At 44.7% G+C, this 16,342-nt stretch overlaps 1 protein-coding gene across 1 annotated transcript in view; it reads left to right on the top strand.

Moving 5' to 3' along the window:
- Positions 1–941: 941 nt before the first annotated feature.
- LOC119431030 (uncharacterized) overlaps positions 942–16,342 on the top strand; it is a 57,409-nt gene continuing 42,008 nt past the window's right edge. Inside the window, exon 1 of the mRNA XM_037698500.2 lies at positions 942–1,060. Coding sequence (XP_037554428.1) covers positions 970–1,060 — 91 coding nt within the window. The 5' untranslated portion in view covers positions 942–969. The remainder of the gene's footprint in view (positions 1,061–16,342) is intronic.

Below are 16,342 nucleotides of genomic sequence, written 5' to 3'. Positions count from 1 at the left end.
TGTCTTTTTCGTTGTCCAAAAATAATAATTTTCTCGGTGATTCGATATAAATACATACGGTTTCTTGCTTCTTTTTCTTCTTCCTCATTTTTGTTTATTTTGGTGTGAATGCATGAAGGTGCGTAATTGTAACTATCGATTGATTTGGTGAGAACGTACCGTACAGTTGTAGAAGTTCAGACTAGTGTCGGCTTCGTAACCGGTTACGGATACACACAGTGTAGGTGAAGAAACCTTCATCACAGGGTCATATCAGAAGTGTTCTAGGTTGCATGTCGTACCTTTCCCATAGCTGAAGAAATATGTATAACAATAACTAGGGGTAAATGCAAAAATAAAAAGAAGAGAAGTAAATGGCAAAGAAGCGCCTTTTTTTTTTTTTTTTTTTTGCACTTCCCTCAGTCACATATGTCGCAGATAATGCTCTTTCATGACTTTATACTCAAACGAACGTCTTACACGAGCGCAAATTATTGAATGGAGGTACCGTATCAGATACGGAGCTAAGGCATGGTTTATTTGGGTTAGCAGCGCATTTACGCTCTACGTCTGCCAGTGGTGCCGCAGAGAATGGAGGGCCTAGCCGAAGGCGCGACTGCATGCTTCCAGAACGAGTGACACAGCTGTACGGGCTGAAAGCATCCGGCGAGAATAATGGAATTCGGACGCATTAATAATTCATACGGATAAACTACCGCACTCGAGGAGACTGTCCATCAAAAATAAAAAATAAAACACAACTTGAACGACCTCCTTGCCGCGTCATTTTGCTCAGCCGTCGCTGAAGCACGCGCGTGCTCTCTGGCGTAATCAAACGCTTGCCTCTCATTAGCGCCGGAAGGCAGAGAGCGGGTGGCCCTTATAAAGGCCTGCCCCGTCAAGCATTGCACTTCCTTCGCTGGGACAAAATTCCGCCTTCCCGCAGGCACACGCCACTCGACTCAAGCCGTCGTCATCGTCGTCGTCGGGATGGGACCCTTCTTGGCTGGCATCCTGGCGACAATCGCTTACGTGCCCTGCGCGGTGTTTTGCCAAAAACCGCGAGAAGTCTTCGTATGCGGTACTGTACGACGCTAGATGCACGTTATTCGAGAGCTGCTCAGCCGCTCCTTAAGTAAACACGCGTATCTTCCTTTTTTTCCCCTTCTTTTTTTTCTTTTAACGTTCATCGCCCGTATTTGTACGCGTGTACACACTACGCATAACCTTACCTTTATGGCCGTAGCAAAATTAGCTCGTTTGTAAAAAAAAAAAAAAAAAAAAAAAAAATGCGCAGGTGCTGAGCAACAAATCCGTCCTGGCTTTTACAAGCCCAATCAACTAGATTTTAGGATTTGGTTCTCCTTGCATTTTCAGATGTGACTGCCTGAAATGGTAGTAATTTCCGAACGTGGCTGCCGTGTGTACGCACGCTTATGCAAAGTCATTGTCAACTGCGCCATTCAAACTTAAACGCTAAGGTTGTAGGTTGCTTAGTACGTTGTCCGAAAATGTGTGTCCGCTTTAAGAGTGCGATCCCTTCACGTGCAGCTGTAGATACATGTGCTATAATCTCAAATGCACCAGTATACTGCCGACAAATAGGTCTCGTAGAACTGTAGCCAAACTTTGCGCCACCATCAAGTGCATGAGGTTCATCACTATAACTGTCTCCGTTATGCTACAAGTGATTCTTGCCTAATTACTCGGAAGCAAACAAAAATCGTCTCGATAAATTTTCTTCGTTGTTGTTCATCGGCCTGAATAGACAAGTGGGGTAAGTCCCATTTTGTCTAAGCGGTGCCACTTGCATTAACTACGTCGGAACGTCGACGGTTGAACCTCACTACTGTCGGTTACGGCGCTCGTGCAAGCAGCTTGCCTGTGGTCATTAACAGGAAGCTTGTACCTCAGAAGCTCCTATTTAAATACACGGAAGCGGAGAAAGCTTTTTTCTCAACATCCCCTTCTACGATATTGATGAGGTTTATTGAATCTAACAGTAAAACTTCCCATCTACCCACAGCTGTGAACTTTAGGCCATCATTTTAGTTTTATAAAGATGCTTCAAAACAGAAAAAAAGATAACAACGACAACTTGGGAAGGAAGTTTACTGTGCCTAAAATTAAGTTCTGGTGTTTTCGTGCCAGAACCACGATCTGATTATGAGGCACGCCGTAGTGGGGACTCGGGATTAATTTTGGCCACTAGGGGATCTTTAACGCGCCCCCAATGCACGGGACACGGGCGTTTTTGCATTTCGCCTGCATCGGAATGCGGCCGCCGCGACCGGGATTTGATCCCGCGACCTCGTGCTTAGCAGCACAACAACATAGCCGCTAAGCCACCGCGGCGGGTAATTCTGTAACGGAAATGCTGTATTATACACCGACCAAAAATATACCAAACGTTTGTGAGTCTTACAGAGTCCTTGTAAGCATTGCACCAATTTCACGGGAGCTGCAAATTCATATATCACATTTGTCTGCTTTAGATGTTCTAATAGGTGAGGTTTACAGAACTGTCATATCTGCTTTTGGTGCAGAGTTATGGATTTGTAAAAACTATGCTTAATTTTCTTTAGAAAATTTATTTCTGTCTTCCTCTTCCTTTTCTTTATCTCTCCCTCTTTTATTTTCTTCTTTTTTTCTCTCTCTTCTTCAAGTGGGAGGGCGTGGTGTCCCCTTTAGAAGACAATCCCTAACCTGTTTCTCTTTCTCTACTTGTGGTTATGACATGTACATGATTTGACATTTCTTTCTTTTTAAATATTAGACCATAAATTAAAAAAAATGCTTAATACAGTCGGCAGAATTTAGCTGTATTTCTCAGATGCAGCAAATTTTATTCAAATCGGTCCAGCGTTTGTCTAAAGAGAGTATTTCTGCGTTTTACGTGTAGTTCAAATATAGGAAAACTGGATTCGGTCCAGACATAAAGCTTCCTCTTAACGGTTACTAGTAAACGAAACGACCCTTTGACATGGCTAACAACGCAGGCGATTGTCAGGACATTGTCTCTATGTAAAGCGACTAGCCCGAGCGTTCGTCCGTACTAGATTGTCGTACGATAGTCATCTAAATAATAAAAAACAGCAGTTATAACGACGACCATGGCAGATGAGTATAGAGGCCGCTGATTTCAGCGTTATTAACAACGTGTCCTGCATACAATGCAAATCAGGCTTTGGATACTGGAGCACTGGGCCCGTCCCCCTCCCCCTTTCCCTTCCCAAAAAAGAAAAAAGGTTGGCCGCGGACCGCCGTCGTCATGGCTCAGTTAATTATATCAATCGTCGTGACACCGTCGTCGTCAGGCTGTCATGCCGTCTACCAAAACATGTCGACGATGATTTGTGCTGCCACCATCAAACACCGTTATCGACTTCAGCAGTATACATCGGCAATATGGCTAGTGTGCCCATTTTATTTCTGTGGTCTGCATAATCTGTTCACTCACTTTGACAATAATTTTCGATGGTTTCTGCGACCCCTTTTTTCTTTCATGGTCGTAATTACGAATAGAAAAAAAAACATACGTGCATGAACTATATTGTACTAAATAGCGCGTCCAAAAGAGCCATAGCCGCGCCCCTATTCGCACAACAATGCAAACAGTTCTCTAAAAGAGAGGCAAGAAAATGCATCAAATTTATTCAAGAGAGGATACCAATCCAGTGCGATGTTACTTTGATCATAATTTTTTCAACTGTAAAATCATTTCAGTGAAATGTGATTGTGAAGAAGCAATTGGTTCTGCATTCCGGTCTAACAAGCCAGTTTTCCATAAAATGTGCAGCCCCATAAGTAGCAGCATGTCAAATGGTCCACCATCGCTTTTAGACGACATGAGATATCGTGCGGTATAAAGATTGTGATCTTAAAAGTTCTTTAGAAAGCATTCTAAAATAACGTGGCGTCCTTAAAGCGAATAAATCAGCCTTCTGCAGTTTCTCGTATACATCACAGAGACGACAATTAGTAGAAGACGCAGATACCCTTTCTACTTAAGCAGTATTTAAGGAAAACGTTTCTATGTGCACTTTATGGAAGAATGTCTTGAAGTGTGGCAAAATAGACATTTTACGAAGTCGTGCTAGCACGTTATGTCCATTTAAGCCAACGTACACTGCGTGCCATAACGGAGGCGGAAAAAGCATAGCTATCTTTATACAGATTTTTACGCCAGATAGAAAGTAAATATTCATTTGAGAACATAACTACCAAGAAAAAGCATTGGGAAGTACACTTCCCACATGAATCCCTGCCACACCTAGTACCGCTTTCAGATTGACGACACCATTAATAATGATCCGGTTGTACAATTTCTAACTATTTTAACTTGTATTTCCAGTCCCTCTTCATGCTCGATAACAACAACGTTCGAGATATTATTTATGATACGCCGCCTAACCCGATCTATGACATTGTTATCTGTTCTGATGGTGTCCTAAACTTGACATTGTATATGTACACAAAAACGTTTACAGGTTCTGACGGTACACCTAAGTCTTTTCTTGTACGTTATTTTCTATTTAAATCGCGGTACCTTACGGTAAATATCCAGAAATCCTTAGACTCGGGCCAACTGCCAAGCTCGTGGAAAGCAGCTGAAGTTCTACCATTGTACAAATCATGCGATAAGCAGCTTCTCTCTAATTACAGACAAATACCCCTAACTCCACACTCGATTAAATTGTTAGAGCATGTTATTCACAAACACATCTTGCAGTTACTTGAATGAAACAACATTCTAACCTCTCTTAAGCATACTTTTCGTCGCACAGCACTGTCACGCAACTAGTCGATTTTGTTCGTGACGTTTCTTTTAATCTGGACTTAGCTAATCAAGTTGATGCTATCTTCATCAATATTTATAAAGCTTTTGATTATGTGCTCCATTCTAAGCTACTTGTCAAATTAAACGCCATACTAAATAACCCTCGTCTTGTTTTGTGGATCGCCAGTTTTCTTCGATGTCGTTCAAAATGTCTTTCCTTTAATTCTGTTGATTCATCTCCTGTTAACGTTACGTCCGGCGTCCCACAGGGGTCTGTATTAGGTTCCTTACTATGTTTAATATACAGTATATCAATGATCTGCCACGTAACACCTAATCTGAAATCAGGCTTTATGGCGATGGTGGTGTCCGGCATGAAATTATTGATTCTACTGATGAACAGTATTGTCTTGTTGAATCCTTCGTGTCCTTTTTCGCGTGGTGTAAAACATAGTAAATGAATATTAATTGCAGTAAAACGGTTATGTCATTTGATAACACACGTACTCCTTTCGTTTTTTTTTTCATTCTTCTTTAAATGGCGTTAAACTAACAGGAGTGTTATCCAATATAAGTATTTAGGGGTTAGTTTCACAGAAAATGTTTCTTGGTCTAACCACATCGAACATGTGAAGAGAAAATCACTTAAACACTAGGTTACTTTAACACTTTTACGCACGCCCCGCGCGATACTAAGCTGCTATTATATCAAACATTAATTTGCCCGTTCTTGAACACGCCTCCGTGGTTTGCACCCACACAAACAGAGTCAAATAAGTTCACTTGCTTCTGTGCAAAGAAAATCTATTCTTTCATCTGACATAATTGCAGTCGCAGTTTTTCACCTACACAGGCACTGTAGTCCGTGAGCCTCCAATCACTTGTGCTGCGTTTTCACATTGAATCTCTGAAGTTTCTGCACCTCATCATGAACTCTATCTCTGGCTTTTACGACTGTAGTAATATTACACTTGTTAAAGACAATGTTACTCGTAGTTTCCATGCTTTTAAACTAGTACATTTCTCTTGCTCGTACTAACATGTTCAAATACATTTTTCCCACGTACAAATTGCCGCGCGACTGGCCGCTCGAGGCACTTTGCGTGTGTTCGCGGGCATCTTTCATGGTCAGAGAAACCCTTTTACGTAGAACGTATTGAGCAACAGAAAGCTGCATCGGGAGTTTCTCATGCTGCTGTACAATTTTCTCATCGACACTTTTCATCTAATTTTTAATCATTGAGAAGTTTATTAATTAATGAAGACAAATTAACTAATTAGGCGGACTGCAAAAAGTTATCTGAGTATCTCCAAGCGACGCCAAACAAAATTACCTTGGTTCTGTCCAGCTACGTAGCCATTTGCATATTTTTATAGTTTGGCCCAAGTTAAGTGAAACACCCTGCATATCGCGAATGCGCATCGCACGGGGACAGCGTTTCAATGCATATAATACAGCGCGGAGTCTGAAACAGTCTGCACCAACCGTGAGTGAGATAATTTTGTGCTCTTGAAGGATTACCTCACCTTCCTCTGTGACCGTCTTCGACACACGGTCACGTCAACACTTCGCTGCCCGTCCCTGTAGCCAACCTTTACTATCGGCGCCAACCGTCACAGACAAAATGGCGCCACGCGTTTGCAACGCCAGCGTGTTTGTTTGTAATATGGTAATAATTTCTGCGCTCTTCCATGCCGGAACCACGATCTGATTATGAGGCACGCCGTAGTGGGGTACTTCGGATTAATTTTGACCACCTGGGGTTCTTTAACATGCACCCAATGCACGGTACGCGGGCGTTATTGCATTTCACCGGCATCCTGTTTGTTTGTCGTCTGCTACCTACACTCATCGAAACTGCGGCGTAGCTAGTGTAGTTTTCATGCTACACTACTGCTACAAAAAATGGCTTCGTGTAGGTGGGCGGAGCTACACTTTTTCTACACCAGTTAAAAATATCACGACTTCCTACACTCCCTACACTAGTGTAGCCAGTGTAGGTAAAAAAAAAAAAAAAAGATAGCCCTGGTGTCTCATCCATTTGCTGTGCTACAGTGTACTGGATACCCGATTCTCGCACCGAGTGGCATGAATAGCGCTGCTCGTAACTTGCTCGTGAAATGGTGAAGGTTCACCTTGGTTTCTTCAGGTTACCAGTTAATTTTCATTTATTTAGTTATGCATCATGAGTCCTGTGTTATACCAAAGACGCTTGAATTTTGACCACTTATCTAGGTAAGCAGGTGTGAAACAATAAAATATATTATTGCAGTGCCTGAGTTTGTCAATGAAGCATGGTAACTGTCCTGTGTTGCAGCTAGACTTATTTGATTTGGATTCACGTATCTTTAACCCGTTACGTCCACAGTTATTTTTGAAAAAAAAAAAACGTTTCCAAATGCCAAATACCAAATCGGCACTTTATAGAAATGCCCGACATACACCCAGAATAATATATTAATTTGCAGAACACCCATAAAAATTTGTTTAATTCTAGAGAAAGTTGGCTTTACTACACTGCTTGAAGTTGGCTTTTTGAGCGCCAATAAAGTAAAAAAAAATTAGTTTCAAACCCAATTTCTGTGGCCTGTGAGAGTAGGGACGAAACCAACTGTCACGTAGAATCACATTTAGTCATGTAGGAAGGCCCTAGTACAACACACATCAAACCCAAAATCACAAGGAGTACCATTCCCCAGTCTTCACAGTGCGCATTCGTTTCCTTCTTTTTATAGGTTTCTTTGTCCGCAATATCACTATCGCTTTCGACTCCAAGTTTAGCCTTCTTCAAAGTCTGAAAAATTCTTCACCGATTGCCCTTTTACGGCAGTTTCCTTGCGGAAAGCTCCCGTCACGTGTTCCATCCAACGAAGACGCCATTTTTCTTGTTACCAACTATACTGGTGAATTCGGCCGGTCGATTCAGTCCTCGCGCGCCTAGTGCAGAAGGTCGCGCAATCTCAATGCTAGTGTTGCCAGGTTTGGCTATATATAGCCAAATTGGGCTACAGGAAAATTTTTTTGGCATCGACTTGGACGAGTTGGCTATGTGGCTATATTTGGGCTACTGAAAATCTGCGACTTTCTGTGTTTGGGCTATAAGTGGCGCAGTAATCCACGCTGCAGAGGTGGCTCTGATCGGGTAGTAGCAAATCTCGAAGGCTGTGATTTAGCTGGCTGAGCCAGCCGCGTGGCTGTGCGTGTGTGCGTGCGCGAATTGACCCCCCCCCCCCCCCCCCCCCGGCCTTTCCTTCCCTATCTGCGCCGTTGTCTGAGCCGGTGGCTTTGATCTTGGATGAACTTAAACTTACACACCGCTTGACCGTTAGGCACCCGATCCCCGAGCATCGGGATGAACCTGGGAGTAGTGGGTTTTTCACAGTACACTGTACTAACATGGCTATTGCTCAGGTAGGGAGAGCAATAACATAGGGTCGGGGCCTTCGGGCGATCGTGGCGCCGACATAAAAGAAGGGAAGCACGGGTGGATGACACGCTCCAGTGTGTTCATGGCCATGTCTTCCGGATGAAGTATCGCGCCGGGCACAGCTTTGGACCTACTCCACGTTTCTGGCGGGAAACTTTACTGCCATTTTCCTTTTCCTGCTAGATGAATTTTTCTTCGGGCTTAGATTCAAGATTCATGTCGATAGGTTGAACGTAAGATCGGATCCTCCTCAGAGAGAAGAATCCAAGCATGGGGAAGTGGGCCAAGTATGCGAGAACGTATAAAAAAGAATGGGAGCAAGACCCCGAGCCAAAGGTGGGTTCTGGTGCGTTTAATGCTAGAAGGTTTCTACACGGAAACTGTGTTTGCGTTTACCGTAGGGCACGCTATTTCATCGATTTAGTGCGAGTCCTAAAAGCTGCCCCAAAAGCATTCGTCAACAAACATGGCGGCGCCCATCGAAGCGACGGCTCTAACCTAGCACAAAACTGGGCTCGATTCGTGGTAATGCGTGAAGTTCGTACGCTAGAAGAAGTGATTGTGGTTATCGCTTTCTCTCAACTAACATGTGTAATGAAGATTGATTCATTATACGTACGTACGCCACTGATTACAAATTCAATTGTCGATTTCATGGCTCGTAGGCCTATCACGGAGTGACTTGGCTGGGTGAAGGTGCGCAAAGTTGGCTACTCAAAACTAAGCGCAACAAGTTGCATGCTGCTAATAGCCTAAGTTCTAAATTGTAATTAAAGGCGAGAACACGAAAGTCTAAATTACTCTTCTTATCATAAAATGATATATTTTATTTTAATATTTATAACAGCTTTTCTTTGACGCCGTAGTGACGCTGCAAACGCAACACGCTATCGGCAAACGCCTATTCCGAAACTCTTCATTCCTGCATGCCCCAATGCTAACACCCGCAAAGCTCTTTGGGGCCCCAAACTTTAGGGGCCCCTATTCTAAAACTTTATTAGCCATCAACATGATTTGCTTTTTGACAGTAACCGGTTTTCACAGCATTACCACTGTTATCAATTTGTTTACCATAGCTTGTTGTCAGCCATCGCGGCTTTTACCATTTCGAGCGAGTTAGTTCGGGACGTGCTCGTCGCCGAAAACGACTGCGCGCTTCTTACACTAGTTTGCCGGTTTGCGCAGTAATCTTTTAAAGCTCCGCTTACACCGATTCAGACAGTGAGTGACATCTGTTGCCTGTCCCTTTTCTTAACGCATGTTCTTAGCATGCGAGAGACCTAAGATGGCGGCCAGGTTGATGTAAATTGACACTATATAGATAGTATGTGCCCCCACTAATCTCGCCCAAGCTAATTGAAAAACAAGAACAAAAACAAAAACACGAGAAAACCAGATAGGGCGATGAGACAAATAACGCGAGATATCATAGTGCGAAATACTTGTTTTAGCTCATCAAAAAAGAAGCCGTGAGCACGTCGCAGATCGCTGGACAGCTTAACTTCTACGCCGTTGGCAGACATAACGTGAGAGATCGATGACGCTGAACATTGTTTGTTCACGACAACAAAAAAGCAGAGTTGGTAGTTCATATTACTGTAAATAACTAAAAATAATCACTTAGTACTATCTGTCATAAAATAAAAGCACTGATTTCACCCTCTGCAGCAATTCGCTGGAACTTAAGAGCTTCCGGGGCCAACCAAAAAGTGTTCTGTGCAAGCATGATGTCATTGTTGTTGATGTAAAGGGCCGACCTTCACGGCGGCACGAACATTTTGTTACGACGGGTTGTGCAAAATAGGATTGCCGTAGGCGAATGTCAAAATGTATACACAAATAAAATTGCAAGTAGAAATGGCTATATTTGGCTACGAAATATTTTGCACTTTTTTTCTGTTTGGCTACATTTGGGCTACAACTTCTCTAGCTTTTGGCTACGCCGCTTCGTCGGACCTGGCAACACTGCTCAATGATCGGAGAGATGTTAAAGCTAGAGGCAGCGTGTAGTGTTTGTTCACCGCTGCTGCCACTCTTCATCATGCCATTGTGCTGACAGCGAGTTTCCACAGTCATCGAGTAAGATTCGTACGTTCATGCTTGCCTGTGCGTGCGACTCCATGCTTGGCAATTTATTTTATAAGCGAATGTTCACTGGAATTTATACGGCCGATAAAACTGCAAACCTTACTTTTTAAAACTGTTCAGTAATTTGCTATTGCAATCAATGCTTCGCCTTTCGGGTGAAACTGCAATTTTTTTCCCTACCTGCTTTTTGTCTTTTTGCCTCCTCTACTGCCACAATCATTTGATCGTGTGCTTCACTTTATATGTATCAATTGATAGTCGTCGCCGTAGCACAACTGGTAGTGCAACGCTCGCATAATGCGGAGATTGTAGTTTCTTATCCCGCCGGGCAACAAGCCGGGAAACCGTGACGGCGCACTAGGGGCTGTAATTTTGCGCACAGTTTTTTTTTTAACAATGGTTGAATTTATTTTGTAGCTTTGTTTCATGATACACGAAGGTTAAGGCTATCCCGAGTGCCTCATGATCGAGCACAACATTCTTGCGTCCGCAGATGCAGACGCTTATCGCACCACGCTAGTTAGGTCAGGAAACCTCTCGAGCCATCCTACATGACGAAGCCTTGTACGATGCGGCGATAAACGAATGTAGCCGTATATCTTTCAAAGGTTGCTTGGAGGCGCTTGAGTAGCGGCGCGCGAGCGCGCATCTATTTCATATTTCGCGTATTTCGCGGGCTTTTGTTTTTTTTCTTGAAGAAAGCAACCAGGGCCGCGATTTTGTAGCGATGCCTTATGACTTATTTTACACTAGACGACCTCTTCGTCACACGTTGGCGTTCGGGCCTTGAGTCACGTCACCCACAGACACCAATCAGAGCACAAGTGGCGGCCGCGGTGCTTACCTTATATCCTTGTATTACCTCCTCTCCCAGGTTTGACGCGGGGGGGGGGGGGGGGGCGTGGAAAGTATGCCATTTGCTCCCTCCTCTCTTTTCAAAGCTGCCAGTGAGGCTGCGCGTTGGCAAGGCCAGCAAAACAGCTGAGGCCAAGACACGTCAGTGGTCCTTTTGTACGACGTATCTCCCGCTCTCTGCATCTCCTTGAGGCGAAGATTGTCTTTCGTGCCTCGCCGCGACGCGCCTTGCACGCCAGCGTTGGCTATTAGGCTGCTGATTAACGGTTCCCGCGAAATCAATTTTTCAGCTCACGCCGCTGGCATCATTCTGAGTTCCTTGGAGCCATCTAAACAACTTTTAAGACACAAAAACCACATTGACAATGTATTATAAATTAGGGGTCCCTAATGGTTCGCAATATGTGATTGGTAATCACATTTATTAATTATAAAATAACACTTTTACAACAAGAAAGGGAGATAGACATATTCTGAAGTTTTGCGGCCTCCCCCTCCACACACACACACACTTCGGAACTAGTTAGTACGCTACCGGACGAGATTAACCTGCAAGAACGCCTGTAGTAACGGATGTCACGGAAAAAAGAAGGAACGAACATCCAACATTAAAGTGCACCAATTCCAGTAGGCCTTCACTAAAAGTGCCAGTCGCGCTACATTTTTGCTTGTATTCATGGGCATCTTTCAAGCTCGGAAAGAAGTCGCAGTTTCGCCCGATAGGCGAAGCATCGATTGCGATACCAAATTAGTGGAAGTAAAGATAGTAGGTTTATCGATCGTATAAACTTGTAAACATAAGCGTACTAACTACATTAACAAGCATAGTGTCACGCGCGCACAAGCAAACATGAACGCATCTCACTCGATGACCGCGGAAACTCGCTGTCAAAACGCTGTGTGAGTAAAACGCGGCAGCAGCAGCAGCGAGCGAATTGACCATCGTGCCGCCGCTCGCATCAACGCGAACTAAGCCGCGAAAACACAGCACAGGACACACTTTGCCCCCGCCGCAGATGAATTTCAAGATACAGCCGCCCGGGTGGGGGCGCGTGGTGCAGTGTTGCCAGGTCGTACGAAGCAGACGGTAGCCCAAAGCTACATCAATTGTAGCCCAAATATAGCCAAACAGAAAAAAGAGCAAAAAAAAAATTTCGTAGCCAAATATATAGCCATTTTTATATGCAATTTTATTTGTGTATACATTGTCATATTCGACTACGGCAATCCATTTTTGCACAACCCATCATAACAAAATGTCCGTGTCGCTGTGACGGTCGACCCTTGACATCAACAACAGCGACATCATGCTTGCACACAGAACACTTCCAACGAATCGCTTCAGAGGGCGAAATCACAGTGTTTCTATTTTATGACAGATAGTACTAAGTTATTATTTTTAGTTATTTAGAGTAATATTAACTACGAATACTCTACTTTTTAGCTGTCGTGAACGCAAAATAATGTTCAGCATCATCGACCTCTCACGTGACCTCTGCCTACGACGTAGAAAAAGTTGAGCTGTCTGCGACGGCGACGCGCTCACGGCCTTTTTTTATGAGCCAAAACCAGTCTTTCGCGCTATATCTGGCGTTATTAGTCTGATCATCCTATCTTTTTTTTTTTTTTTTTGTCGTTGATTTGGCCCGGGTTAGCTGGGACACACTCTATGTAGTGTCTATTTACATCAACCTGGCCGCCATCTTACGTCTCTAGCACGCCAAGAACATGCGTTAAAATAAAGTGACAGGCAACAGATGCCACTCACTGTCTGAATCGGTGTAAGCGAAGCTTTAAAAGAATGCGGCGCAAAACGGCACACCAGTGTAAGAAGCGCGCGGTCGTTTCGGTGACGAGCACGTCCCGAACGTAACTCGCTCGAAATGGTGAAAGCGCAAATAGCAAAGGTAAACGACCAATTGAGAACAGTGGTAATCCTGTCAAAACCGGTTACTGTCAAAAAGCAAACCATGTTGATGTGGTAATAATAATAAGAATTGCTGGGGGGTCTACGTGCCAACCACGATATCATTGGGGGGCATGACGCAGTGGGGGACTCCGGATTAATTGTGACCATCTGCGCTTCTTTAATGTGCACCTAAATCTAAGTTCACGGGTGTTCCTGCATTTGGCCTCGATCGAAATGCGGACGCCGTGGCCGGGAATCAAACCCGCGTCTTCGAGTGCGACACCTCACCTGCTAAGCTAACACGGTGGTTGATGCTCATGTGACGTGGTGCACTGATGTCATCGTGGCAAACATATGTTTCGATATTAGCACAATGAGTATCTGCATATGTGACGTTACGGGCAAACCATCTAAATGCACCAGGACCCACCTTTGAGCTCGGGATCTTGCTCCCATCCTGTTTTATACTTTATAGCATACTTGGCCGACTTCCCCATGGTTTAATTATCCTCTCCGAAGAGGATCCGATCTCAAGTGCAACCCATCGAAATGAACCTCGAATGCAAGCACGAACAAAAATTCATCTCGCAGGAAAAGAAAAATAGCAGCAAAGCTTAGCGTGAGAAACGCGGAGCCGGTCGAAAGCTGTGCCCGGCACGTACTTCACCCAGAAGCCATGCCCATGAACACATTGGAGCGTGTCTTCTACCCGTGCTTCCCTTTTTTCATGTCGACGCCACGATCGCCCGACCCTATTTTATTGCTCTCACTTTCTGAGCATAGCCATTTAAGTACAGTGTATTGTGAAAAACCTTCTACTCCCAGGCTCATCCCGATGCCCAGGGATCGGGTGTCTGACGATGAAGCGGGGTGTAAGTTTAAGTGCATCAAATATCAAAGCCACCGGCTCAGACAACGGCGCAACGAGGGGAGGGAGGGTGGGGGGGGTTTCGCGCACGCACACACGCACAGCCGCGCAGCCGGCTCCTCCAGCTAAAGCATAGCCTTAGAGATTTGTTTCTACTCCATCAGAGCCGCCTCGGGAGCGTGGATTAGGGCGCCCCGTATAGCCCAAACAAAGCCAGGTCTCAGATCTTTAGTAGCCCAAATATAGCCACATAGCCAACTTGTCCAAGTCGATGCCAAAAGTTTTTTTTTTTTCTGTAACCCAATTTGGCTATATATAGCCAAACCTGGCAGCACTGGCGTCGCATAGACCCCCTCCCCCCCTCCCTCCGAAGCGTTGCGCGTGATTGGAAGATGATTTTATCGCCCGTGGACTTTATACGAAACCGCACGGCGACGGCAGAAATGCGCCTGGAGTGACCTTATAATTTCTATAGCAATGAAACTCTTTTATGCAGCATGTAATGAGCAACAGAAAGCTGTATCGGGGGTTTTTCATGTTGCTCTATAATTTTCACATTGACACTTTTAATCTAATTATAATATTTGAGAAGTTCATTATTTAATTAGGTCTAATTATGTAATTAGGCGGAATGCAAAATATGATCTGAGCACCTCCAAGCGATGGCAAACAACATTACTTTCGTTCTGTCCAGCTACGTGGCATTTGCATAATTTTAAATATTGGTGCCTGATAGTTGAGACACGCTGTATATTGCACATGAACTCAAGCTCAAAAACATTATCAAGTATGACAGCTTGAATACTAGGTATAATAAAAACAGTTAGGCAGCCACCTATCGAAGCCCTGTCCTTTCGAAAAACATTTTAATTGGGAGAACAGACCAAATCATTGCTGATGTTATTGTGCAACTAGGTCTCGGTAAACGCCCCAATGTGCGGATCATAAGTATTTTATCATAGTTATTTCAAGCGAGTACTGCTAACCACGCTACGCGCACCAACATTAATTATTTTCAAGCCTTTCTTATTAGGCCTAACAGCGTTACTTCGAGGTAGAAAAATAGATTGCTCAGAAAACAAAAGACTAGTCAAAATAGCAGGATCTCTCAATTTTCTTCCGTATGGTTCAGCTACTGGGCCTACCTTCACTTAAAAGGGCGTCTTGGCTTTTTGTTGCCGTTTTTTTAACAGGCATTTTATCATTTCTTTTCGTCAACCCAAATGCAGACGACGTTATTAATATACAACTTATCAAACACCAAAGAATCCCGTTCACATCCGCCACGATTCGCTTTCGCGTTTGGCCATGATATTGACACGTATACATGTTTATCTTTCGCCGATGGCCGCTTTCCACCGGCTAACAAATGTTAAACGTTATCGCTCGGCGCAGGACGCGCCTGTATTGGAAGTTTCTAGAACGTTATCGATGCTTCTTTTCGTTGCCTGTTTCACCGACGCTTATGTTATCTGATTGTATGAGCGACGCGAATTGTCTAGAACTTTCTGGAAGACACGCGCGTACCAGGGATTATTCTGGAACCTTCGATGACTCAGGTATAAAAGCCGACGCGTTTGAAGGACCCTTCAGGATCCTTCATCTAACTTGAAGGATCCTTCAGGTCGCCTCGCACGATGGAGTCTGAGACTTCAAGAATTCGACATCACCGTCGTTTACAAGTCCGGGCGAAAGCACTCCGACGCCGACTGCTTGTCTCGCGCCCCCGTCGAACCGCCGCCACAGGACGACCAGGATGACGATACTTTCTTGGGACCAATCAGTGCCAACGAATTCGCCGAACAACAGCGAGCCGACCCGGAACTAAGGAGCCTTGTAGACTACCTGGAAGGCAAGACCGTCATTGTGCCGAAGGTGTTCAGGCGAGGATTGGCGTCGTTTTTCTTGCAAAACGACATTCTCCTAAAGAAGAACTTCTCGCCTCTCCGAGCCAACTACCTCCTCGTGGTACCCTCAGCATTGCGTCCAGAGTTCTGCAAGCTCTCCATGACGACCCAATGGCTGGACATCTCGGTTTTTTCACGCACTCTCGCGAGGATACAAGAAAAATACTACTGGCCTCGCCTCTCTGCCGACGTCGCCCATTACGTAAGGACATGCCGAGACTGTCAGCGACGCAAAACACCGCCGACAAGGCCAGCCGGACTTCTACAGCCAATCGAGCCACCTCGCCGACCATTCCAGCAGATCGGGATGGACTTACTGGGGCCTTTTCCGACGTCGACGTCCGGGAATAAATGGATCGTCGTCGCTACGGACTACCTCACCCGCTACGCCGAAACAAAAGCCTTGCCCAAAGGCAGTGCCGCCGAGGTAGCCCGATTCTTCGTTGAGAACATCCTCCTGCGTCACGGTGCCCCAGAAGTCCTCATCACCGACAGCCGACACTACAATCTCCGACGACGCTACGTCGA

Source organism: Dermacentor silvarum, chromosome 1, assembly GCF_013339745.2.
Source record: "Dermacentor silvarum isolate Dsil-2018 chromosome 1, BIME_Dsil_1.4, whole genome shotgun sequence".
In the NCBI taxonomy this organism is placed as follows: Eukaryota; Metazoa; Arthropoda; class Arachnida; order Ixodida; family Ixodidae; genus Dermacentor; species Dermacentor silvarum.
This window is presented reverse-complemented; position numbering and strand designations above follow the sequence as displayed.